The 27948-nt window shown below is 36.6% G+C and overlaps 1 protein-coding gene across 1 annotated transcript in view; it reads left to right on the forward strand.

Annotated features, from left to right (window-relative positions):
* LOC150086110 (apolipophorins-like) overlaps window positions 1-27948 on the forward strand; it is a 103630-nt gene that overhangs the window by 9215 nt on the left and 66467 nt on the right. The window contains exons 3-9 of the mRNA XM_090374376.1: window positions 17750-17907; window positions 20848-21072; window positions 21239-21394; window positions 22175-22373; window positions 22472-22718; window positions 23128-23293; window positions 23413-23595. Coding sequence (XP_090230502.1) covers window positions 17750-17907; window positions 20848-21072; window positions 21239-21394; window positions 22175-22373; window positions 22472-22718; window positions 23128-23293; window positions 23413-23595 — 1334 coding nt within the window. The remainder of the gene's footprint in view (window positions 1-17749; window positions 17908-20847; window positions 21073-21238; window positions 21395-22174; window positions 22374-22471; window positions 22719-23127; window positions 23294-23412; window positions 23596-27948) is intronic.

A 27948-nucleotide genomic window follows, 5' to 3' on the forward strand; every position in this document is an offset into this window, starting at 1 on the left:
TCATTCCCTCCAACAGTTTGTCTAGTTCTTCCTTGAATTTATTTAAACTGTCAACTTCCATAACAACAGATAATTTGATAATTTATTTATCCCTATTTTGTGTTACAATTCTTGGGAGATAACAGCAGAAGGGATGGAGAACACATAAGCCAGAGGCTTTTTAGGGGGTGTTCCCTTTGAAAAAGATAACAATAAAAACAGATACATCATGAATCGGACATGTTTCTACATTCCATTACCGAGACTACGTAAACCAACCACACATGTCGCGTGGTTAACAACAGTACATACTTATAATTACATTGTGAGTACTTTTACAATAACAAGATGGAAGTTTGTTTCCCCCCTCTTGTCAGGTCTGAACAAGAGAGGAAGAATGACATCAGCATTGATCTTGCTCAATCCATCCGTATTTATTTAAATAAACTAAATGCAGCAAAGCATAACATTTTAAAAGTTTAAGATTCTATATCTATATAATATCGGTGTAGACACACCACAGACAACTCTTTAAAAAAAACTATGATCGTAGTGTGTAAGGCATCCACCGATGAAAAGCCAACTAGCTTTGAAACGGTGCCGTCTGGGTGGTGTGCCCACCGAGAATAAGTGGCAATAGGCTTCTCTATTAGTTAAATGCTACTTATTCGAGGTAGTGCAATATATGGTAACTCGTTGTGAAGGATGAGCACAATATGAGATACAGATGAAATGATGCCGTTCACACTACGATCGTAGAAATAGTAACGTATTCATAGCTGAGGAAGAGCACACACACAAAGTCAAAAGCTTCTGTAAGTATTTTATTTTATCAAAAGAAGCGAGTGCAACGAGCAGGGTCGAAGCCCCCCCCTAGTAGATATTATAAAACATTATAATATCTATATTATAAGACGTACTATAAATATATTCAACACACACACACACACACATCGGTTATCAAGACACGCTGATACAAATATCACTTTAAAAGGATTTAATGCAACATTTTATAAGGCTTTTAATACAATGAACTTTTTTAATGTCGAAAAATAGGCAAATATTAGTTCACTGAATGCAATGTCGCAATGCTACTGAGAATTCTAAGCATTGTCGATAAGTAAAAGCCTTGGATTTTAATTTACAGGTCCGCAAGTCCTTGTTAAGGGGTTACACAGACGTGCGTAATTCCTATGGAGGAAACATACGAACATTAATCATTAGAAAGACACTTAATACAAAAAATCTGCGGATATTGAGAAATGTATTTTCGTTAAATGTTGAAATTTGTTGAAATTTAAGTAGATATGCACAAATAAATCGGCTAATCTGATACAGCCGTTTTGCTTCACTTAACTGTAAGTAAATTGACAAGAGATAGCTCTGATCATTACGACACTAGAGAAGAAGTGATAAGTTTTCTGAAGGTTATTGTTAAGGGTAAATCTGTTTCCTAACGGAAGATTCATAACACCTTCTTTAATTTCGTAGTTCTCTAAATAATGGGTTAATCAGAAGTATGTAAATTGGAGTCCTTTTAATGAAAGGGCCAGATGTACGATGGGGTGAATGGGGCGTGGGTTGCTGACCTCATGTTCAATTCATATTTTATGATTTTGTTTTGTGGCTCAGATTTTGGCTTCCCGAATGTATTTTCCCAAGCACATTAGAGAAGCCGATCTCTAGCGGAGGGAATAGAATTCTTTCCCCAATGAGCTATTTCAAGTTTTTCATTCTTCACAACACAATGATAAATATGTTACTCGGATATGTGCAAAAAACTTCAATATCGCACACACTTCTACACACAAATATGAGCAAGAAGTTCAGGTCTCGTAAAAATAATATCAATTTGATCTTAACATCCCTGCTCCATAGTGATTTTATTATTTTCATTCTATAGCCTTTACTTCAATGTTTTTATAAAAGTACCGTCCATTTAATTAATGTATGAAAATATAGATTCCGTCGCTCTCGATACAGAGGATATTCTGGTTTACATTGCTCATCTATAAAACAATTTCTAAATGATCAAAGTATCTCATTATTTGTGATCTTCTAATCAAATTTCTAATCCATGGTCCACTTCTGCTTTTTTCACCGTATAGTTGGGTTCCTCTTCGAAAACTGCATGTAGATGGAGAAGGGGAGGGGTGACTTGCTACTTTCATATTTTTACTGATGCTTATGACATCTTTCCATCGAGTGCAAATTCAATCCACATCTGATAATGGTACATTACAGTCCTGTTTGATACACCTTGCACAGCGCAATGAAATCTTGAATGTTTGGCATTTTAAATATTAATCATCAGTTTATTCTTAAGTAGAGTGTAAAGGGAGATTAGTAACTTAGTCAATTAAATCCTTCTAAAATCATTCTTATTCCTAGCAGAGAAGAATTTGCTTCATATATGTTTATCTTCAGTGATTCCAGATTTCTGGGCCAGATGAGAAATGAGATTTAACTACTTGGAATAACCGTCATCAGCTGTCATAATACATCACATCTATCAATTTCTCAGCGTTCAAAAACATTTAGTTTCCTCTTTCACTATTTTTCTTTTACGTAATGAATCCAAACTTTCCTCTGCAACTGAAGTCATGGAACTCAGTTCCCACATTTGTAGAGCGGTCTAAAATAGCTACATTTTAGCTACTATAAAATAGCTTTAGAGACAGAGAGCCAATCAGGTTAACCAATGATTTCCCTTTTAAAATTGGCTCCATTCCCCTACCACACCAAACAGGAGGGAAGCAGTCCAGTTTCTGATACATGTCTTTTCTGCAGGCATTTCCATAGGTAGCGCTCTTTCTGTAATTTTCTTTCTTTGTTTCTTTTTTCCCCTAAGCTTGTTCACAAGATTGGTGAGGGGAATGAAGGGATCCTTTTACCAAGAGAGAGGCTTAAGTTCTGCAAATTGCAGCAGCGGCTGGAGACTAGGCACCTGCGAGGTGATCTGATTGAGGTGTATAAGGCCTTGGGTTGTGCACGCTGAATTCTGATTGGATTCTTCCACTTGTTCAGATTACGAACCTAAGGGAGCATAAATTCAAATTGAGGAAAGACAGCTGTAGAATAAATGTGCGGAAATTTGCTTTTAGCCAGCAGGTGGTTAATTGCTGTAATAAACTTCCATCTGTCGTTGTGGAAGTTGATAGGTTAAACAAATTTAATGAGAAACTGGACAAACATTTAGATGGAATGGTTGTGTGAATTTTTTTTTTTTTTTTGGCTGATGCTACATAAGCTCATACGCTTGCTTTCTTGCATCACATGCCATGATTACTATTACTTGCTTCATTTTCTGGAAATCACAAATATATGACTGTTAAAAATTCAGCTTTATTTACAAGCGTTTCAGGGGGACATTCGCTCAAAGTAATCTCCTACCTTCTGTAGCATTCAATCCGAAGCATGAATCTGCGAGAAAACGACTTGCTACTTCCAATATGCCTTGTGCTGTCCAGAAACGTTGGCCTCTCAGCCATTCAAAGGTCAACGGTTCCTTCACCTTGTAGAACAAATCAATGCCACAAGGGCTCATATCCGAAGAATAGAGGAGGAAAGATGCTGAAGAATTTCTCCATGACTACTGCAGTCACGCTTACACAGTCACGTACACATTGCATTATTGCGAAAGATGACTGATGCTGTAAACACCAAATGGAGGAGCTTTCGTCGTATTGCTGGGCGCAAATGCGCGTCTCTAATAACGAGTTGTAGTATGCGATATTTGCATCGTTGGCACGTGGATTAGCATATGTCTGCATAGCCGAGTGGTCAGTAGCGCAAATACAGTAGCGCACGCTTTTTGAGTGGCTCGGGGTTCAAGCCCGTGACTGCTAAATACGATTAACATTTGTATTAATTGATTTATTGTAAACTCCACTGACCTGGTGGTCGTGCCGGAGTATAAACAAGAACATATCCAAGAATGGTAACAGTAGTGCACAATAACCAACAAATACAGAAATTTAAGGATTTTTTCAACAAGATCCTTAAAGAAGCCAGAAGGATCTTGTTAACAAGGTCCTTCTGGCTTCCCCACCCTCAACCATAACATGGTACTAGATAATTCTAAGTTTCAATACCAATCTTGTTTTGAGTTATCAAAAAAAAATCCTGATTTACTTCAGTGTGAACTTTTAATAATCAGTACTTCACTATAAGAATATAATTAAAAACATTAATATCCAGGCATTTCTAAGTTAGTTTTGTATAAATGAAAGCACTGATGTTCTTTTTTCAGTAAAATCAGAGAATCTCCTTGCAAACATTCTTTGATATCGAAGGTCGGAAACAGATAAGTAGCAAGGGCAAAAGGCAAAATAGACGCAGGAGGTCAGACAGACAGATAAGCAACTAGAAATAGAGGGTACAAAACAAAAAGTACTGGAGTACTTAAAATGTCCTAGCAGGACGACCTTTTTAAGAGGATTACTTTTAAATTGGATTATCCAAGCAATATGCAAGTCCCTTGATATGATACTATGCTCCGAGATGAAACCTTTCTCTTTGAACTACTTCAGAGATGCAAAGTAATGAAAACGCTTCGAAATTTTCTGTGCTTAACAGCATTACGGAGAATCTAAACTTTATGAATACAGTACAGAAGTATCTACCCCTGCCAGTTGTGACCATCATGGTTCGCTCTGTTGAATTCTTCACTTATTCATAACCCTTGTACCTTCTGTCATCGTCATCTCCATGTAGTCCTTGAACTATGAATAACTACAAAGCAACAAGTCCGAGGTACAAAAGGGTTCCCTTACCGAAAAGACTTGAGTTCTGCAAGCTGTAGATTCTGAAAACGAAGCACCTGCGCGGAGACCTGATTGAAGTGTTTAAGCTTTAAATGGATTGAGTAAGGTGAATGCTGATGGCATCTTTACTTTTTCTCAGACAACACACATAAGAGACATCAACTTGAAAAAGAATGGTTGTAAGATAAGGTATGCGAAACTTTGCTTTCAATCAGGGAATAATGGGAATAATTTGATTGTTGGAACGGAACAAACTTCCATCTGGTGTTGTGTGAGTGGGTAGTTTGAATAAATTCAAAGTATTCGTCAAATTATTAGAACGTATAGACAAACGAAGCTAGTGTTTTAGTTTTAGGCTGATACTGTATAATCTTGCTTTCTTACATCATTTTTCAGCAATACTAATACTAAACAGTCCTAAAACCCCATTGAACGTCTTTAAAACTTTTAACAGTTTGATATCACATATGTAAAGAAAATAGGAAATGTTCGGAATTAAAGAAGGGTTTATGATATGATTTTCCTTGGGTGAGGGGGGGGGATTAACAGATAATGGGAAAGGGATAGAGAAAATCTAAAATCTTCAAGGCAATGAATAGGAGTGCATCCGGGGATATTTACATAAAAATGGCATTATGAAAGGCATACACAACATAGTTTTTTAAGGGAAAATCAGTTTAACATGGTAAGCTATTTTGACACAGTTACTCACGAGCTCAATGTAGGGAACAATTTTGGTAGAGTTGATTCGAATTTTAGCAAAGCATTTAACTCAGTTCCACACGAGAGGTTACTGTATAATCTCTCATGAACTGGAACATGTTGGGATTACTGGAAAAATTCTAGGAGGGATTTCAGAGTTGCTGCAGGGCAGAAAGCAGAGGGTTCTGATCAATGAATATTCTTCAAATGGTGTAACAACAGAAGTGGGGGTTCCCCAAGAGATCGGGTCTTGGACCTCTGTTGTTTCTGATTTTCATAAACGACGTCGACGAAGGGATAAAGGACGTGATGTCAAAATTTGCATACGACGTGATGATCGGGAGAATCTTTAATGATCAGTGCCAAGCTCGCTTCTTCAGGATTTTTTTTTTTTAATGAAAACTCCAAACACGAGAGGTATTAGAACCTATCGTACTTAGTACCGTGCATGGGTTGAGAAGACGAAAGAGATATTTGTTGACATGAGACTTGAACTTCTGTAGACTGTAATTTTCAGGAAATGGGTATGAAAGAAGGTTGTTCCAGAAAACGGCAGTTGAATGAATAAACGAGGAAGATGAAAAGTTAGGTCTGTGAGTTTGGATATAGTTGGATATAGTTGGCTGGTGGCGGCACGTGTTCGGACTGCTTTGAAAGAGAGAGTGGGAATTATAGAAGCCAATTCAGAAGAACAGTGCCCATGGAAGTATCTGTAGAAAAGGCATGCTGCAGAAACAGAACGTCTATGACACAGAGAGTGGAGAGACTCTGTTAGAGATGAGTCATACAGGCTCTGTTAGGATGATTCGAACAGGCTTCAAGAATGGTCAGAAAAGTGACAGCCATATTTTAATGCAGGATGCTAGATCTTACACTTTGGGAACAGAAAACCCAAAATAACTTATAGACTTGGTGGGGTTGAAATCAAAATAGTAGAGGAAGAAAAGGATTTGGGAGTTACGATACGGTCAGATATGAAGTTTTCTAAGCAATATAAACAAGTGGCCAGGACACCTCATGGTGTCCAAACGATGATTTATAGAACAATATCCTGTAGAGATAAGGAGGCCATAATCCCACTGTGTCCAAATAAGAGGACCTCAATCTGTCTGCTACTCGGTAGTTACCCTTTGCGGAATGAAAATCTGTTTACCCTTCCGGGATAAACTTCGAAAAGGGGAAGGGAATATGTTGTTACGGAGTTGCTTTACATCTGTCAAAGCAATTGAGCTGCAGTTGTGTGAAAATTAAAAATTCTTGTCGTCCATGTCCGAGATTGTACGGCGTGGAAAAAAAACCTCATAAATCCGTAAAATATCCTTTCGTCTAGATGAAACTTGAATCCAGGCCTTTTCCCCACACGATGTGGAGAGGATGGTAATCGTAACCACTGTGCTTGCTGCAAGGGTGTAAGTACCAAGAAGTGGTCTGTACCACTTCTTGGACCACTTCTTCTTCAAGAAGTGGTCTGTACCACTTCTTGAAGTGTACCAAGAAGTGTACTGTGCCCACTACATCAGCGATGAAAGGTCCATTTGGAGATTTCATACCAGCACAAAACAAACGAGTACCTCTTCTATAAGTGTCAAGCGAACTATTCATACAAGGTTTTCTGTGAAAAACAGAAAACCTTGTATGAATAGTTCGCTCTTATCAGTTAAGCGAATCCAGTCAAGATAAATGAAATCGAATTGTCCCCTCCAGTCCACTGCGACAGTATAATCACTACGTCGATAATGGAGATACTACATGTGTAAACGACGAAAGAGCAGATCCAAAACGATTTGCCAAAATTTTTAATGTGCAGGAAGTTTTACATCTATCATTTATTAAAACAAAGAAAGGTGCCTTCACCGTGTTTCTGCTGAGAACTAGGAAAATCCTTCGATAAAATTTAGGAATTTGGAAACAGTAGCAGATTTTAGGGGAGGGTAGGAGGATACTCCCATAGGTTGCACTGCAATAATTGTATTTACATAAACGTAAATGTGGAATGTAAAAAACTTATTATAATCGGCTTTATATTATTTTTCCCTCCTCTCCAAAGTGGCATAACATCCGCCACTCAGGACCAATCCTCGGGGTGGGGGGAAGAGTACAACGGGCGCAACGCACCGGGGCTCCATATTAAAAAGGATGCAAATCCAAATAAAGTCGGCCCCATTCAGTCCTTCAGCCAGTGAAGAGTGTTTAGCCAGGTATATCCACGTGCATCCTTGCATTTGGGTTCTATGAACTCTAAGAAAGGTTCTGCTGTCATTGATTGGAAAAGTTGGCTTCTTTTTTGCCGTTTTCAGGGGAGCTAACGACTTTAATTTGATTTAAAAATGAAAAAGAGTATTCAACCTATCTAAAAATTAGAATACAAAAGTAGAAACTATGCAAAATAGTACATGTATTCTTTAAAGAGGTTATATGGTAATTCTAGTGGCAGAGAAGATGATATAGTGGATTTGCCACTTATCACCCGCTTGGAGAGATGTGCTAAAGGCTCCAATCCCGTCCGAGAGGGAGGAATCCTTAGAAAGTGCACTTCAATTGAAGCTATAGTCCATCTCAAAAAACAATTCCTCCTCTACAATTTGTGCAAAAAAAAAAAATAATAATAATAATAATGTTTCAGTCACAAGGATGTCAAAGCACAATGGAAAATATTGTAAACGTTCCAAGTTTTTTTTTTACCTAAAAGTTCAATAATATTTTCATATGCAAGTTTAAGTTACAGCAATTATTTTTTCACGAGGATTTGTTTATAAAAGGTCTTTCGTTCGTAATTTTTGTAAATGAATTCAGAGGTCGCATGTGAATCATTTTTCTCGAATTAATTTTAAAGATAATTCAAGCTTTATTTTGATGATTCGTTGATTTTTATAACAGAAAAACAGGGATTAAATTAGGAAAAATATAGGCTTCGCCGGACAAACATCATTTAGATCAGAGGTCAAGAAATGAACTCATTGGTAAACTGTTATGGTGAACCAGATGAGATATCTGGAGGAAAGGTTGGAAGATAGCATTAGAGTTTATCAGCAAGCCTACTCTAGACACGACTTGTAAACAGATAGTTGTGTGGTCTTGATTAACAACGTGTATGGAGCTCATATTTTTTGAAAAAGTGACAAAAATACAGAATTGTGTGTTTTTCATTTAAAATACATATTAACGGAAAATATGATGGTCAACAACATTGCAATTAATGTTGAAAACTTAGTTTACATTACCTTTTTGCGTATTTTAACCCTATCTCCTGCAATTGGCTGTACAGATGTGCATTTCGCTTTACTTTTTAACTCACTAATTCTCGTACTTTGTATGGAAGACTAAGCTATAATATTCTGAATGTAAGGTGAATCGTTTTCAGACTCGTTGTTTACATATCGCTATTAACATTTATTACTGCTATGAATTATTTTTATGTACAGGGTTTCCTCAAAAATTTTTGATACTTTAAAAATGTCAATAACTCATTCATATATATACGGTGTTCGCACATAAAGAGTTATCTCTAAAAGTTATTTATTTATTGTGTTCCATTTATCAGTTAAAACTCTTCACTGAATACGATTGACGACTTAACAATTATGACGATGAATTGCACGCCATGAGCTGGAAAGCATTTAATAGAATCTGTTATTCTGATTTTTAGTGAATTCGTGCTAAATGAAAGTAAACTATAGGTAATACTACAAAATATGTCTTTAAAAGAGTTGTTTCCTACGCAAGTTATTTCCATTAAGAATCAACTACCAGTTGATAAACTCTTACAGCGATTATTACCTTTGTTCACAGCATCATATTACGGAACTTCTGTCTGTCCCTTGGTCACAAGGAGTAGTGCATGTGGCCAAAGGAGCAAGAAGTTTCGGAAAGTGATGCTGTTAACAAAGGTAATTGTTAGGGCAGTTTAAATGAGCAGATTGCCTGATCGACATTCAGGTCAAGCTACAAGGACACAAAATTTACTTTTGTGATAATAAACTTTTAGCAATAAAAATGGCTCATTTTTAAATTTACACACAATCGTATATAATCCTAAAAAGTTGTTTGTTTGAGATTGTGCAGAAGCAATTAAGGCCAGGGGACTGGGCATATTATGTCTGCAATTCCGTGTATTCTATGGAAGGTTTGCCTGTTTCGCGGATTTAAAAATGAAGAAAGGAGGAGCTTCCAAAAGAAAAAATAAATGTAACCCTTCGCCCGAGACCGACAAACTCGGCTACAGCGTGAAAGATCCCATTAAAGTCCCCATCGTTTCCGAAGGGAAGTATTTTTCAACTTCACTTGGCGAAGGGAACTGGTCTCAAGGTTTTTCTGCATGAGAGAGAGCAACGATGCTACCTGCAAAGCTTTGGATTATCATAGACATATTTAGACTATGTGTAGTTCTCCGACCCTTAGTCGGAGAACTAATATTATCAAAGTTGGCTTCACCGAAAAATGACATTTTTGTTGCTTCGCACTAACAGGAATTTCCCAATGATCCTCGTTTAGATCCATCTTATTTAATATATGTCAATAACATCACAAAAATGACTTTTTCTTAGGTCGTTAGAGTCCTAATGTATGCCGAAGACAAAGATATTTACTTCTTGTCATAACAAGGAGGAATGTTAAGATAATATGTTACATTCTTCAAAACACCTACAGATTTTTAAAATTTGAGCGGATAAGAATGATTTAAAGATACACACTGCGAAATGTCTTATCACGACGTTTAAAAACCCTCGGAAAAACAATTACAGTAATTATACTAAAAATCAAATCCTATTAAATCGAGCTACGCAAATTAAAGACTGAGAGAAACGCGTTTTCTTATAACTGTTGTTTTTTTAAAAAAACACATAAATTAAAATTCTGGGTTGGAACACAAAATAACCAGCTTGAAAAAAAATAGAAAGAGTTACAAACTGGAGTAATTAAATACATGTTAAGACAGGACAGCATTTATAACTACAATAATTAATCTTATACATATCTCAACAAGTATCATCTTAAACCATTATCCCTAAGAAGGAATATACAAAGCTTAAAACTTACATTCAAAATCATTAATAGTAAATTTTTAAACAACTCTCTTATATCTTATCTGAAGTTTAAATTACGTACGCCAAACAGGTACCCAACATTATTTAAAGATCGTAATTTTTCCTGACCATTCACAAGCACATAAATGAAATTCAGATACATTTTCTCGCGCGTAAAATGCAACGATATTTTGTTATCATGAAGTAGCGTCTGATAGCCAATATATTTAGAGAAAAAATATACGAGGGGTTTGTTAAAAGTAAGGTATTTTTTTTTATTTATTAAAAATAAAGGCGGCACCCAGAACGTAAGTTCAAATTCGCCTAACAACTCTCAACTGAGTACATTACATCTTTCATAAAATAAATAAATTAATTAAATATTATAAAAACATAAAATATATAAATAAATTAATTAAAATAAATAGATAAATAAATAAAAAGCAACATATTAAATTTACACTAGCAACTCGTCCATATCTTAAACAATTGTGGTTACCAAGAACTCTAAACAGACTTTTAAAACTCTAGTATTGTCCAGGTCTTCTTGGTAAAACGAATCTTCTTATTGTCCAATTTTATCTTCAGACTTGATTGATCTGGAGCAGAACAGGGTTCGCCTTCAAAACCACTCTCTTCCTCCGAGAAAAAACTTCTTTTGCAAAGGCCTGAAGTGCTGTAAGATTACTTAGCGTTTGAATTATTTGTTCCACTGCAGTTAGAGAGAATCCCTGGACGTTATTCCTCAGATGTTCTCTGGATTCATCATATATTGCATAGTCGAAGAGCATGTGGGACCAGTTCTCCTTCGAGAGTCAACACAGAAACAGAGGTCTGACTCTGCAAGCCTAAATTGAAACAATTTTTCATTGAGGACCCATGTCCTGTGACTAGACAGGAGGTTTCATCGTGAGAGTAAACCATTTCGTAACAGATTTTGCCATTGCCTAGGTAGCATCCGGTATGAAGTTTTTCGTGACTAGTTCCTTGTTGGTTGTGTCCCATCGTGTCTGCCATACATGAACTAGCTCATTATAGCAGCGCAGCCTCTCTCTTTTCACGTTCGTGTCTAAGTTAAGGTGGATGTCTAGGATTTCTGCAGGAATCCTCTTCCGTATTCTGTAGCATAGTCCTCTATAAACTACTAAGAAGTCCAATGGAAGAACTCCTGCAATGACTTGTGTTGCCGCTCTTGAGACCGTTATGCAGATCCGATGGGTGTCCAAAAGAAGTCCGCGTTGGAAAAGTAAGGTAACATATCCTTTTTTTTTTTTTTCTTAATAATGGTGAAAGGGAATGAGATGAAACCTGGTGGACAGATAGACCCGTTAATAACGTTCAAAAAGATAGCCAGTGCACTGTCGCCTCACAGCAGATTCCAGTTGCAAAATGGCGGCTACCGTCCAAAAGAGGTGTTCCTGAAGTTATTCGCTTTTTGCAAGCAAAAGGGTCTTTACCAAGTGACATTCACCGTGAACTTTTTTTTTTTGTTAGTTGTTGGCGCATCGGCTTCTGTGGCCATAAAGCACCTCCCAAAGTTTCTGCATTTTACTCTGATCCAAGCCCGAGGCGGGATTCGAACCCGCGATTTTTGGGTTGCCAGGCAGGCACTTTACCTACCTGGCTAGCCCGGTCGGCACCGTGAACTTATTGCTGTGTATGGCGAAAAGGTAATGACAAAGAAGCAGGTGTGTTTTTGGTGCAATGAATTTAAAGCGGGCCGTGTTGACATTGAAGATTGACATCAGGCGGGCAGGACTTCATCGAGCAAGACAGAAGACAACATTTCGCGCATTAAGGGCATCGTTCTTGAAAACAGGTGAGTGAAATTGCACGAATAGTGAACGTGAGTAAGTAGACTGTTCACGATGTCCTTGGCTTTCGAAAAGTGTGCTGCCGCAGGGTGCCCCGACAATTGTCAGGGGAGGACAAAGGAAAACGCATGGGGATGTGTCTGGAGAACCTCTTGCGATACAGCGACGAAGGAGAGGATTTTCTCGCTCTCATAGTCACAGCAGACGAAACGTGGGTTCATCACTTTACCCCGGAGAGCAAACAAGACTCCATGACCTGGAAACATCCACAATCTCCTGTGCGCAAAAAATTCAAAACTGTTCCCAGTGTCCGAAAAGTCATGGCCACATTGTTCTGAGATCGCCAAGGCGATCTCAGTTGGTGGATTTCTTGCCGAAGGGAGGAATAATCAATGCACAGCTTTACTGTGCAACGTTAGAAAAACTGAAAGCCAACATTCGATGCAAACGACCAGGACTCCGACTAGCAGTGTGACTTTGTTGCAAGGCAACGCAACTCCACACACACACACTGCCCACACCACTCGTGAGTGGTTGCGCCGTACTCGTGAGTGGTTGCGCCGTAATCGTTGGGAAACTCTGTCACACCTCCCCCCTCCCTTACAGCCCAAACTTAGCGCCTTCAGACTTCTATTTGTTGGACCCTCTGAAAAAACACCTTTCAGGAAAGCATTTCACCACGAATGAGGAAGTTCATCAGGCGGTGCGATGTTGGTTACTGCGTGTGGGCACAGACTTCTTCAGTACTGGTATTGATAAACATAAACTGACCCATCGTTGGGACAAATGCATTAATAAAACTGGAGACTTTGTGGAGAAGTAGTGCATGTTCACTTATTTCTTGGTGTGTAATTTCAACTTCATATTATTAAACATCATCGAGAGAAAAAATGTGTTACCTTACATTTCGGAAACCCCTCGTACATAGAAAAGAAACCAATCGTCCAGCAAGCAGGATTTTCTAAAGATATTTTTAAAGCAAATAGGAGAATTTACAAGTGAACAAATTTCCTCCTAAAATCGCTACTATCGAAAAAAAAGAGAAATTGAAACATATACTGAGAAAATGATTGATATTCTCAGCGCTGAACTTGAGCATATCCACAAAAGGCGGTTTTTGAAGTCAACACGAGTCGATACACACATTTGAGAAAATAAAATTGACTAAAATCCAAAAGTAAAGAAAACTTTGCAGAAAAATGAAAAAGTTGACATATCTATGAACGTATTATGCAACACTGCAAAAACATGTTACCGCCACTTAGAAAGAAATAAAGAATGTAATAAAGTTGTTTTGAATAAAATGAATGTTTCGAATTAAATATCAACCTCGGAAAAAGGTGTTATGATAACTATGAGCGGAAGGGCTCTTAAAACGATAATAAAAGGAAGCATTTTCGTGTGTTTAAAATTTTAGCTGCTTCAGACTTTATTTCCTATGCAGTTCCTTGGGAATAACTAGATTCTTATTAACCAAAGATGGGCAGAGAAATGTGTCTTGGGAAGTAAAAAAAGGTTAAGTGGTATATGTTCGTGGGTCAATATTTCAGTAACTATGGGAATTTTATCAGAAGAAAGTAGTAGTAAAGAGTACCAAAAGTTCACATTTGTTTGCGAAACCCTTATCGACTGATGACCAAAAATGGGGAGCTAAGATTAATTGACTTAAACTAGTTCCCTAAGTGGTCAGTGATGAAAGATTTTCTGACGGTTAACTCAATACGCACGCTGTTTCCTAAATAAAAGGAAACATAAAAGGAATGGTTTCGTAATCGAGTTTTTTCTCACTTCCTGTTCTTCGTACTTACTATTTACTTTAGTCTTCTGTTCTGTTTCCTTCAAATAATAAATAAACATCAAACTGATTATATGCATAACTCATCTACGTATAAGAAATTACTCTTCATTCTATTTCATTAAGTCTGTGATATCGTATTAATTCCAGTGTAATTTTTTAAATTTCTTACACGAATTTCAGAACCTGAGTGTCTTGTAAGAAAACAGTATGTATATAAATAATTTGAAAATGCAATGCACAAGGCACAATTCTTATGGGTTTTGGTAATTAGCTATATAGTATCGGTGTAAATACACCATAGTTAACCCATAAATTTGAACTACGTAAGTAGCTTGGAAGGCATCGTTTTAATTGTATCTCATATTGTGGTTGCCTTCACAACGAGATAGCGGTATTGCACTACTTCAAATAAATAACGCTTCTCTAGTAGAGAAGACTACTGTTATTTATTTTCAGAGGATACCACCACACAGACGATCGTTTCGAAGCTATTGTGAATTTAATGTGAAAAAAAAAACAAACCCATTGGACCAGATCTATTAAAGCAAACAAATTAATTATAAAATCCAAAATTAAATCATGAAAAATCTTAATTCAGACGATCGTTTCAAAGCTATTTGTGAATTTAATGTGAAAAATAACCCATTGGACCAGATCTATTAAACCAAACAAATGAGTTATAAAATTCAAACCTATATCATGGAACGGTTTTGATGAGAGCCTAAGAGATCTAGATTTTTATCAAGAAAACTGAATTTTGTAATAAACGAAAAAAAAACCCAGGTGCTTTTTTTTTTTCTTCAAATAACTAAAACCAGTACTTTAGATGAACCTCATCTCCAACCAAACTGCACAGAAGAGGTGGCTCTCCCCCACCTTTTCAGAAACTTATCAGACCCTAAACGCCATTTTTCCAACTGTAAAAACCTTCGCATGGAACCAGACATTGTTTGTTTGTTTCAAGTCCCAAAGAGATCCCCTAAAGGTCCCAAACCTTTTCCGTTGTCGAAGCTTCCACACATGATATTTTGCCTCTGTAATTAAAAATATCGTGAACATTTTTTTCTTGCCCAAGGGATGATCGATTTGCAAGTAAATTACCTCCTCCAGTGTGAACTGTCTTATCCTCAAAAATCTACAAATTCTCTTCCAAACTTCCTGCGCGAATCGACAGTAATAAAATAAATGGTACACTGTTTCAATTTCGGTACAAAATTCGCATAATCTGTTGCCTGTCTGACTAAATCTATACGTGATATCGTTCACTGGTATGTTTCCGTAATCAACCCTCCACGAAAAGTCAATACGCGATGGGTAGTTTCCGCCAATTTTTATATTTTTAAAAAACAACTGCGCATTATGGTTTCCTAAATTTGGCTTTTCTGGATTTTCCGTGTTAAACAGTATTCAGTAGAGTCGTTTTAAACCACCCTTAAAAGGATCTATATCTTTATCCCTTAACTGCGTGCACATATTCCGAATTTTTTTGTAACATATAGGAATTGTCTCTGCTTTTGGCCCTAGATAATTGCCGCCTTTAATTCAGGCTGTATTATATCCCATAAAATATTTTATCAGTACCGCTACTAAATGGTTAGATTGCACCATATTAGTCACATCCAGCAGTCTCTTACAGCTACACCTCAAATTAATTTTTGGAATACTTATTCCCCCATCTTCCCACGGTAAAAATAAAAATTTCTGCGCTATCTCTTGCCGTTTTCCTCCCCATAGAAACTGAAATGTTGGAACGTAAAATCGTCTCATTGTCCTAGCTATGATTCCTGTTATAAACACCGTGTATAAGATTATAGGAAGAATTACGGTTCTAACAATAATGGATTTGTTCTCAAAAGAAAATTGTCCCACTTCCCACTCTTTTAAACTTTATTTTTAAACACTCTTTTTAGACTCTCTCTAAACGGAACTTCCAATATTTGAATCGATTTATCAGACTCCACTTCTCGTTGTGGTAAAGGCCGATGTACCCATTCCCCCTAACAATTTGATCCTAATTTTATCTTCATTTATGTTTAACTCCGACTTCTTACCAAAAGATCTAACGAGTGACATAAATTCTTCCACCGCATAACTCGTAGTGAGAATGGCGGTAACATCATCCGCATACACTATACATTTACACTGCTCAGCCGGCTTTGGCAACGGTATCCCCTGAATGGCTTCAGTTCTGTCTATTCTTCCTAGTAGTTCTAGTAGTTCCTAGTAGGTTCTAGTGCTAACGTGAATAACAATGGACTAAGCGACATCCTTGTTTTACTCCCCTATCAATTTTAATGTTTTTAGAAATTTCTCCATTTATAAAAAGCCGTGTGCTACTACGTGTAGCTAGATTTCTCAGGACTGTAAACAACTGAGATCCTATGTTCGTATCTTTAACTGTAGAGAAAAGGTAGTCGTGGTCGATTCTATCAAAAGCCTTTTATAGGTCGATTGCAACTAAATTGTAACTCTTTCGTTTTCTAATATATATCTTTTCTAATATATCTTTTAATAGCCAAAGACTATATTCTATCCGCCTCCCCGGTATACCGTAGCACTGTATGCTTCTAACTAACTGTCAAAATCTTTGCAAATATTTTGTAGTCACAATTAGCCAACATTATAGGTCTCCAGTTACCAATTTTCGTTAAATCCTGTCCATGCTTTTGAATGAAAGTGGTATAGGCATTTAAAAAGCCTTCGGGTACAACCCCTTCCTGAAAAAAATTGTTAAAGACGGCCACAAGAATAAGCGCTAACAAGTTCCAAAATTTCTTATAAAGTTCAACTCCCAAACCATCCGGTCCCGTCACGCGTCGTAATTTACATGATTTTAGAGCCACAGTTAGATCCCCCATAATTATCTCCCTGTCCTGTAATGCTTTTTGCTCTGGTGTGAATTGTCCAATCGTCCAAATGGAGTCGTCTCTCCTTTTTTCTGCAAAGCAAGCTCTTTTTCATAGTAATTTACAAAACGATTCATAATAGTGAGCGTCGTTGAATGTGTGTTGTCATTGTCTTTAATTTCCTGAACCGTTTTGGCTAAATTATTTAGCCTTATTACTGAGTGTGCATGCTTTTCACATTTTACTTTAACCGGTACTGATGTCTACCTAGCACAGGACCTCTATAATTAACCATTACTTCCTATGACTAAGGAGTACCGATACATGTTGAGGACTGTATCGACATAATCTTAATTATCCGCAGCATCTGAACGAGGAAGAATTGCTATCTGCAATTTAGTACTTGTTTATTTGAAATAATTCAAATAAACAGGCTTAAAATCAAAATGCAATTGGCTTCAACAGTTGCTTATTTTCAAGATGTGAATTCCGTCAAGGCGAAAGGAATATTTGGATCTTTTTCACACCGTGGCCATGTTTGTAGGTGTCGGACAAAGGACGCATAAATTTTTCCATCCAGTTAACTGGCTTTTTTTCTTTTTTTTTTTTTTAACCCTTTTCCATTCTGCAAAGAAGGCAAACCGACCATAGAATATCGCAATTTACAGACAGTACACTGATGTTTGCGCTAAAGCAACGGAAGATTAAAGCGCCAGAAGCTTCAGCGAAAAAGAACACTCTTTAAAATAAGTAATACGAGTATATCTGTCTGGATACATATTATGCATTAATAAACTGGCATTTTATTGATTTCTTTCAGAATCTGGAAATTTTCGATATGAAGTTGGCTCGAAATATGTATACAGTTATGAAGGAATTAACTCCTTGTCGATCAAGGACACGGTAGCTGTCTCGCCCTCTGTAATCAAAGCAAGAGCGGAAATAACAGTGGCCAGTAAATGTGAATTGCAACTTCAGGTAAGTTCATTTAGGTAAACGATAGCCCATAAAATAACATTAGAAAAAATAATATCCTGTGTCGGTAATTCTGCCCCATAATAGATCAGTAACGGCTTGATATCTTATAACTCCTTATAGACAACAGAGATAGGACAACATACAGTGGTGTCTACCTGTATGTTTCCTAATGATGGAAATAATGACAATGAAAATGGAATTTAGAAAAATTAACGCATCAATCCTCGAATAAAAATTCACTATCTCCCAATAAGTAAGACTTATGAAGATTCGTCTGATTTCAATAAAACTTCATAAAATTTAGAATAAAATAATAAACTATAACTAATTAATATAAGTTATAGATTTCATCAAAATTTAAAAAAAAATAGAATAAACTTAAGGTATCACAAATTAATAACAGAATACACTAGCAAACGTATTTAAGATTTCGGCAAAAAAAAAGATTATAGATTTAGCAATATTAAAATCTATAATTGATTAACATATTGATAACCAATGATTTTAACATATTAAACAAGGGCTTAATAGCAAATGAATACAGAAATTATAATTACTTGACTAATTACTAATAAAGCGTCTAAAAATTATAAGAACTTAATCACAGTCTGAATTATACGAAATTAAAAATTATATTTAATATCATACGACCAATTAAAATGTCAATATGAATGAATTCTCTGTGATTATGCGAGATTTTTGTCGCTTTGCGCCTAGTCCAAATTGACCAGTGGTGTGCAATTAGTTCAAAGCCACTGTTAGACAAATTCTAAAAAATAAACAAGCCTTAATACCGTGTTGAAGTGTTATTTAAAATCATGGTTCATTAGTAAGAAAAGGAAAATTATAACTCCTTATAGACAACAGAGATAGGACAACATACAGAGGTGTCTACCTGTATAAGTAATGATGGAAATAATGACAATGAAAATGGAATTGAGAAAAATGAACGCATCAATCCTCGAATAAAAATTCACTATCTCCCAATAAGTAAGACTTATGAAGATTCGTCTGATTTCAATAAAACTTCATAAAATTTAGAATAAAATAATAAACTATAACTAATTAATATAAGTTATAGATTTCATCAAAATTTTAAAAAATTAGAATAAACTTAAGAAACCTTAAGAAAACTTAAAAATTAGAATAAAATTAGAATAAATATAAAATTCAAACCGGTCCGGTTTGAATCATCGAGAACATGACTCACTGTATACCATACGTTTAATATCCCTGATCCAAAAGATTCGGTGACTGAGATTTGTCAGTTTAATTTAAACAGGTTATTAGTACTATTTTTCTGGAATCGAATATGAGGGAATAAATTTAACAGAAAATGGGCAGACACCACCCCTTGGTGCATCCAAGTGATGTCCGGATGTGCAGTGTGATTCATCCCTCCCCATCATGTTTCGCAGCTATTGTAACGTTGTCCTATGCCTCGGTTCTCTGCACTAGGATGGGCAGTGAAGTGCATTACTCGAAGACAGCTTTGGCTTACGAGCAGCTGCGTGACCAATGGTAATCCATTTATGGGTTATCATAGTCGTGATAACCCATAAATGGATTTTTGCGATTTTTTTTTTTTTTTTTTTTTTTTGTTTACGTACAAGGGTTGGTCCATAAGTAATGCCTGTTTGGCAACTGAAGTAAAGATTATAGATACAAACTTGAAATTTATATAATTGACTAAATAGAAAAAAAATTAGATGGAGTCATGACAGAGCTGCATGCACAATGGGGTAATCTCTCCTCTCTGGGTCTGCAGTTTCCATCTGAGTCATACGAGCATTGTGTCTGCCATTTTCGTGATACAATGTGATTTGGTGCCCTGTTAGAGGTGTCCTGTTTTATAGCCCTATTAAGCTTATCAAGTGTTTGGCAATATCTTGCCTTATTTATAATCTGACCTCGCTCTAAAAACCAAAATTGTGCCATCTCTGTCCAGAATACTGTGACAATCATTTTTCACGATTATCTGGTAATTAGAGGTTTTTTCCTTCCCTGGAGATAATGGATATGTAGATTCCTTAAATTGGGGTTTAGAATAAGGGTCTCATCATCTGTTACTATGCCTTTAATCTCCAGGCGCCTCCGTAGCCAGGTGGGAAGGAGCAGCAGTGCGTAGCACACGCTTCTTGATTAGACCGGGGTTCGAGCCCGTCACCACCAAATACGGAAGATGCGGAAAGGTCAGGGAATGACCACCGCATATCCCGGAGCAATATGGCCTTAGTTGCTAATGCTCCTAAAAACCAAATAACAAATAACCTTTAATCTCCCTGAAAGTTATTGCACTTCTGCAACCGGTCTTGGCAGGTCTCCTACCTGAAGAATCTAATTTCTCTTGTTAACAGCTTGGCTACCCATTTGCAGCATATTTTCCTATAATCTAATGTGTCTAAAACGGTTAATACACTTCTCTCTTTGAACACACCGCTTGCATCTGTAGTTACTGTACTGTCTTTTCGAATTATTTAATCCAAAACTCTTAGTGTTTCCTTCAATGCACACGGACTTTGATCTATCGTTCCTTGGGTGGTCACAAATGTTAGTGACCCCTCTTTTAAAATGTGCTAAGAGCCATCTACGAACATTGCTTATATCAATAGTGGTGTCTTGTTAACATACTCCTCAATTTTGTCAAGAAGTTCCAAAGTTTTCTCTTGGCTTGAAAAAGAACTCTATCACCGACCGGAAAGGAGCATCAGTTTTGACTGTTCATAACTTATTATAATACATAGAAATTTTGATTTTAGCATATTTATGTTTTAATAACTACACTAGCAAAACTTCAAGATGCTAACTCAATTACAAAACATTATCGCCCAAGAGGCATTACTTATGGACATAGGTGTGTAGATAAATGCTACATGATATTTTAGGCTGCTGAAACGCGATGAACTTTGCAAGTTTAATGTTTCTGTTTCTCTCTTCTAGTTAACAGAAGTCCGCATTCAGAATGGCAATGAGGTGCAAACTTCCTCCCCTTTCATTACGGACCTCACCAAGAATGTGTTGTCATTTTCTTTCGACGATGGCCGCATTGATCACATCTGCCCTGCACAAGATGAAACATCAGAGGCTAAGCATATTAAATCTGCTATTCTATCTGCTCTACAAAACACCATGAAAAATCTGAGGACAGACACATACGTGAGAGAGGTAGGCATCTTTTGTTATCAAATACTCATTATTACCATAACGTATTTGATAAATACGTTATTATCAAGTACTTCGTTACAAAAGAATTCATGAATAGCAAAATTTGGTGATACCTACTGTATAACTTATAAGTGTATACTTATTTGTATTCTATTTATTTATCCAGGCAGATATTGTTGGCATATGTGATACAAAGTACCTTGTAGAGCAACATGACCCTGTTTCGGTAATAATCGCCAAGTCTAAAGATATCAGGTCTTGCACTCATCATCACAGTGGAATTGGGCGTATCCAGGCTGAAAGTTACACCCCTCCACTTAAGGTGAGCATTTTTCACTTATTAGGGCTGGTTACACAAAAAAGGAATATAATGATGGTTGCTTTTCATAAAGTTTAGAATTAAAATAGAAATTAATTGGTGTTAATTTGGCATAGGTGTTAAGTGTTTGGCACTGGCGTTAATTTAGGGGAATGGTTGTTTAAATGTTCACAAACGATATTCAAATTTGTTACTAATTTCTAATGTAAAAAGACTGAAGCTATCAGACTTTTCAATTATGAAAAGTATTTTCAACACATGAGCTCTGAAAGAACCACACAGAAAAGATCTTCCATAGTTTTTGTAACTTTGGGAAAAATAATTGTTTACAAGAAACGTTTACTATAAACCAGATTTCAGTAAAAGTACAGGGGAAGAAAGCCCTCAATGGCGTTTGGTCAACTTCTAAAAAGGTCAAACAAATCAATCTGAAAGCTTTCTTGGCAAGGTAAGAAAGCTAGATTTCTCTAGTTAGTTCGCTCATGACTGCTTAAATAACTGACTTCAGAAGAAATGTTTGGTACATTTTTGTTCAAGGTCACATCAGTTTATTCCTGAAATTCTTTCCAACCACTGGCAGAATTATACAGTGAAAACTTTAATAGTATCCAACTATTTAAACATAGTTAAGCGAATCAGATCGTATTTCAAAGCTAATGATAAATGATTCATCCCACAGTGATGAATCGAACCCTATTTTTAAAACAAGTTCTCTCGTAAGAATTATTTCAAAAATGAACTTGTCAGTATTCAAGAGATCTCAGGATTACTTTTCATTTACAGAGTGTCCGCAACCTGCCGGTCTTTGCCGAAGAGGAATACCACTGTCAGCAGACTATTAAGAATTCAATTGTGGAGAAAGTAACATGCAAGGAACAAAATATATTTAGGCCTTTCTCCAGACATGGAGATGTGGCAACATCAAAGGGAGAGATTTTACTGCAACTAGTCGAAGTAAAACGCAATTCCAGAGCGCAACCAGGTAAGATTCCATTTACTTATTCAGAATTCCTCGTTATTAAATACTGGCTTTCTGTATTTAGATTAGCGATTGTAATACAATGAGTGTATTTGTTGCAGTTCGGGGACAAGCCAGGGAGAACCTTTTGTACCAGTATGATGAAAAGGAAACCTACCAAAGCAAAGAAAACGATGTGTTAGCAGTCCTTCGTGACATTTGTCCGAAAGTCGATGGCTTGATCCAGAAAGACGTTGCCCATTTGTACAGTAAATTAGTTCACGTATTACGGGGCGTTCCTGCTTCAAGCATCGAGCGTATTTACAATTCTTTGAAGAAAGGAAAGGCTTGTAGATCCCCCAAAGCCTTGTGAGTTTCCGTTTAAAAATATTTTACATAACCAAAGGAAAACTGAATAAAGAAAATTAAATGAATTAATAATTGGATAATTAATGAAGATTTAATTGCAATTGTCGAACTACCTTAGTTAAATCTAATACTTATGTTGAAGAAGAGCGAAAATAAAATCAACTACCGTATTTAAAACAAATTTTCATTATTTAAATTGCAAGTTTTAACATAATCTAAACATTTTTTTAATTAAAATTAAATTATGAAAACCAGTTAAGAAAATCGGGATAATGATAAAAAACTAAAAATTAAAATAAAAAAGGAAACAAATTTCAGGCTATTGAATTACGAATGTTTAGCTCAATTTCGTTCAGTTTTAATATTCCGGCTGCTAACCATACCACTTTTGCTGTTTTCATTCCCACAGCGATATCTTCATAGACGCTCTTCCAATGGCTGGCACTACTGGTCCTGTGCAGCAGATGGTGAACATAATCCAGGCTAAAGAAATCAACGAAGCGAAAATTAACATCTGGTTGACAATGCTCGCCTTTCGCCCACGTCTTGAAGAAGGAGTGATTGAAGCAGTGATTGTAAGCTCAATACCCAAACTTTTTTAGTTTCTTTTTTATTTTCACTTACTGACTTCAAACTAATTATCTAGAATCAATTATTGTTCTAAGTTTATTTATTAATTCTTAATGTTCACTAGCCTCTTGTGAGGATGGAAAAGGTTCCCAAACAGGCACTCCTTGGCGTATCCTCGCTCGTTCATAATTTCTGCAAAGATAAACCAGACTGCCGAGATTCCAGCTCTGTAAAATCCATCATTTCCTCTTTTCACAAACTCCTTGGATACAAATGCCGGGTATCGAGTCCCGAGGAAGAAGATCAGGTAAAATCTGTTGCATATTTATTTCAAAACAAACTTTGTTTTAGTAAAAACGTACGTAAAGCCTTGGAATTTGGACCCCATCCTAAACATGATCTAGACCAGCGGTTACCAACTAGGACGTAGCAACACAAAAAATAAGTAGCAAGATTTAAAAACAGTGTCGCCAAAATTCCCTAAGGATAATTAAGGTAAATTTGTGTCGAGATAATCTAATTCGCGGAATATTAGAATTATGTGTTGCGAATTAATAAAAAATATATAATAATAATAATAATAATAATAAAACAGATTGGAAACCTCTGATCTATATTCTAATAAATAACATATGGTAAACTGGTTTTATATTTAATAATACAATGTAACTAGGAGAATCATATGCTTGTCAAATTTAAACGAGCAAAAATACTTAGAACATTAATTAATAACAAGAATATGATCAGGGCTCCGAGAATCTAAAATTATTTTATGAATCAAATCATACTGAAATATCCAGAATGACAATTGTCGAATCCAATTATGCAGTGCATAACACGCTGTTCCGATCGAAGATTTTATATAAATAACGTTGAAAATATTTATAGCATTTTTATTTATAATTAAAAAACATTTATGTTGCGAGATATCGCGCACCCGCCGCTTTATTCACTAAATATATTGGATCTTTGAAAATATTCAAGGATCTATCCTGTTCATAAAGAAGTATCTGTCCATAATATCGGAGTGTGTTTATAAGTTACAGTTTATTTTAAATTTTGGCTAACTAATCTCCTTTTTGTTAATAAGAAGGCTATTTCCCATGAAAAATTAAGGTGAACAATGTTGGAGTGGTATTTTTTCTAAAATAAACAGTGGACTAGCGGAATTCAAACAAAAAAATTTTATGCTCCGGCAACACAATCAGAGGATTTTAAAATTAATCAATTTCAGAAGAATATTATTATAATGTGGTATTCAATCATCATCAGCCATTTTCAATCCACTGCAGGATGAAGGCCTCTCCAGCAACTTTCCAGTTCCTTCTGTTTTGAGCACTGGCCATCCATTTACTACCCACAAACTCATGAATTTCATCTATCCATCTCCGCCTTTGTCTTCCAGGTTTTCTTCTAGCTCCTCTTGGGTACCATTCTGTTATTTTCTTAGTCCCTCTGTCATCATATCTCCGAGCTATGTGTCCTGCCCAAGACCATTTTAGTTCTTTAGTTTTGATAAGAATGTCCTTTACTTGGGTTTGCTGCCTAATCCATGTGTTTTTCTTCTTATCTAACAGTCTGATGCCCAATATAATTCGTTCCATTCTTCGCTGTGTAGTTCTCAGCTTCTCTTCCATTCTTTTGGTGAGTGCCCAAGTTTCACTTCCATAAGTCTCCATTAGCTGTGATATTACGTGAAGGTGAGCCAGAGTTGAGAATCCTGTCCTAAAGCCAGCTTGCTCTTTCGGTTGATTCTCATCAAGTATTCTTTCTAATCTGTTAGTAATGACCCTTGTGAACAACTTGTAAATGTGGGATAACAAGCTAATTGGTCTATAATTTCCAATTTCTGATTTATCTCCTTTCTTATGCAGCAAAACTATGATTGCATTATTCCACTACTTAGGCGTCACACCTTTTCTAATGCACTTGGTGAACAGCCTTGCCAGTTTTTGTGTTATGTCTCTTCCTCCCAATTTTAACAACTCTACAGTAACTTCATCTTCCCCCGGGGCTTTCTGATGCTTCATTTTATTCAATGCATGATCTACCTCATCAGGAAGAATATCGTTTCAATCCATCTTCCCCACTGCTGGCATCATTCCCCTGCTCCTTGTATAATTCTCTATAGCAGTCTTCTGCTATTTGAATTATGCCTTCCCTGCTGTTTATAAGTACACCATCGCTACTCTTCAGTTTCAGTATCATTTGTCTTTCTGTATTACTGCTCATGGCTGCTGATTTAAATCCTTTGTTTTCCTTTAATGCTTGTTCTACTTTTCTTGTGTTAAATCTTCTTATGTCCTCTCTGAGTCTCTTTCTAATGGCTTTGCATAACTCAGTATACTCAATTTTCTCCCTGTCAGTGTTTTTCTTGCTTTTCATTTGTCGTCTTCGGTTCATCATGACAAGTGTTTCTTGACTAATTTTTTTCTTCTTTGGATTTCTTTTTCCCAATAGGTTTCTTGGGCTTTACCACTTTCAGAATGTTGTGATATTCCTCGTCGATATCTTTGTCCTGAGCAGTCTGCAGAAGCTCAAACTTGTTCTTAAGTTCCAGTACATACTGCTTTTTCTCCTCTTCTATTATCTCAAAGACCTTTGTATTATTTACTCGAGTCAGTTTTTTCCTTTCCTTTCCTACATCTATATCAAGTGTACATCTTACCATTCTGTGATCACTTCCAACATTTACCTTATTCAGGACGGTAACATCATTCACAATATATCTTCTGTTAGTGAGGATGAAGTCGATTTCATTAGTAGTTAATCCATTTGGGCTCTTCCATGTCCACTTTCTGTTCACCCTTTACTTGAAAAAAGTGTTCATTACTGACAGTCCTTGAGATTCTGCAAATTCCACAAGTCTTTCATTTCTTTCACCAATTCCAAAATTTCCTATAGTTCCCCTTTCTGCGCTGTTTTGTCTTTTTCCAACCTTAGCATTGAAGTCCCCCATAATAATAGTGTAGTGGGTTTTCTGCTCATCTAGAAGACTCTCAATTTCGGTGTACATTTCTTCAACCTCTTCATTATCATGGCTCGATGTTGGTGCATAAATCATTATAATCTTTAGCTTGTACCTCTTAGAAATCTTGAGTATTAGTCTTGACACCCTTGGTGATGCACTTTTGAATTTCAAAATGTTGTTTTTAAAATCTTTATGGACCAGGAACCCAACTCCACCTTCACTCCTTTCACTGTTTCCATTGGTGTACAGCAGATTTCCACTTGATAAACTTATAAGTGATTCATTTCTTCTTCTTGTTTTAGCCAAACCGATGATATTCCAATTCACATTTTCTAATTCCTTTTCCAGCTCTAATATCCTGTCTTCACCGATGAGTGATCTTACGTTATAACAGGCCAACTTCAGTTTCCGTGCATGGCAGCCTGGTCGTACCCAGAGATTCTTAGCACCTTCTGCTTCCACTCTGATCGTCTCGCTGCCGTAAGAGGGAGAGTGAAAGCTGCTAGGGACTGAGGGCCATTTGTTTTCTCGTGCTGTCATATGCTGGAGGGTTTGGTCTTTTCCTGTTCACGTTGACTAGGCGTCTTGAAGAGAACCACTCTACACGTTCGTTGCCACCTAAGTGACGTAACAGGGCTTACCATCGAGAAGGTGTGCATGAGTGTATTTTAGGGAGGGAGGCCAACCGGACTTCTCCTAAATCTTCTGTAATAGAGAGATATTGGATCCATCAGTGTTTTAGGCTGAGTGTCTGATAACACACAGGATACTCAATGATCACGTGGGCTCAACTCACTCATTTTAAATGGTTGTGCTACGGTACTGCAGCACTAACCACTTGGTTACCATGTATACTAAGCGTCAATTTGCTATGTCAGTTTCGCCTAAGTGGAAATATCAAAAATATTAAGATAATAATGTATTTTTTTAGTTAATCATGGCTTCTGTTAAACTGAGTAAAAGAAGACAAAAGTTCTCATATGGTCGTACTCAGTGTAGTACCCAGGTTTTCCCTTGAGGGGGAGCAAAGGTGACAAAATAGGCGGGCGCTTTTACTGTCTGTTTGTAATATGGTACATTTCCCTCTCAAGAAATTGTGCACCCTTCCACAGGCGCCATTTAAGGCAAAAATGTTGAAGGGGAAGCATTTTCTCCCCCTGAAACCCCAGGCACGCTACTGGTCGTACTTTTTTCATTACGAATTGCTCAGGTATTGCAGACTATAATTCTGTTTTATCTGAAAGTAGTGTGCAATACACAGGAAAATACTTTGTGAAGCGCTATGGTATGAGAATAATCAAAATGCAAATTATGATATTAACAGCACCGGAGCTGGGCGCTCATATTTGTATATAAATAAATAATCTTTATCGACTGTACCAAAATCTATAAGTAAGAATGAAAGGTATATAATGTCCATCAATGCAACAATCTGAGAAATATCTGTCTGTGGACGTGTGCTCATGGGGTGATTTCCACGTTGTGCAGATTGTAAAACTCGACCTAACTCACGGGGAAACGCCTACTTCCTTCGCCTGAGATCAGCTAACTACAACCTGACTTGAAGAAGACTTTAGAAATTCCTCCAGCATCGACGGGAATCGAACCATAACTCTCCAAAAGAGCGGCAGGCAGCGTTGTAACATGCTGTCTAAGCTCGAATGTAGAATTGGCATGAGAGTAGTAAGG

Source organism: Mastigoproctus giganteus, chromosome 5 (assembly GCF_048544385.1).
Source record: "Mastigoproctus giganteus isolate SK-2022 chromosome 5, ASM4854438v1, whole genome shotgun sequence".
NCBI classification, from domain to species: Eukaryota; Metazoa; Arthropoda; class Arachnida; order Uropygi; family Thelyphonidae; genus Mastigoproctus; species Mastigoproctus giganteus.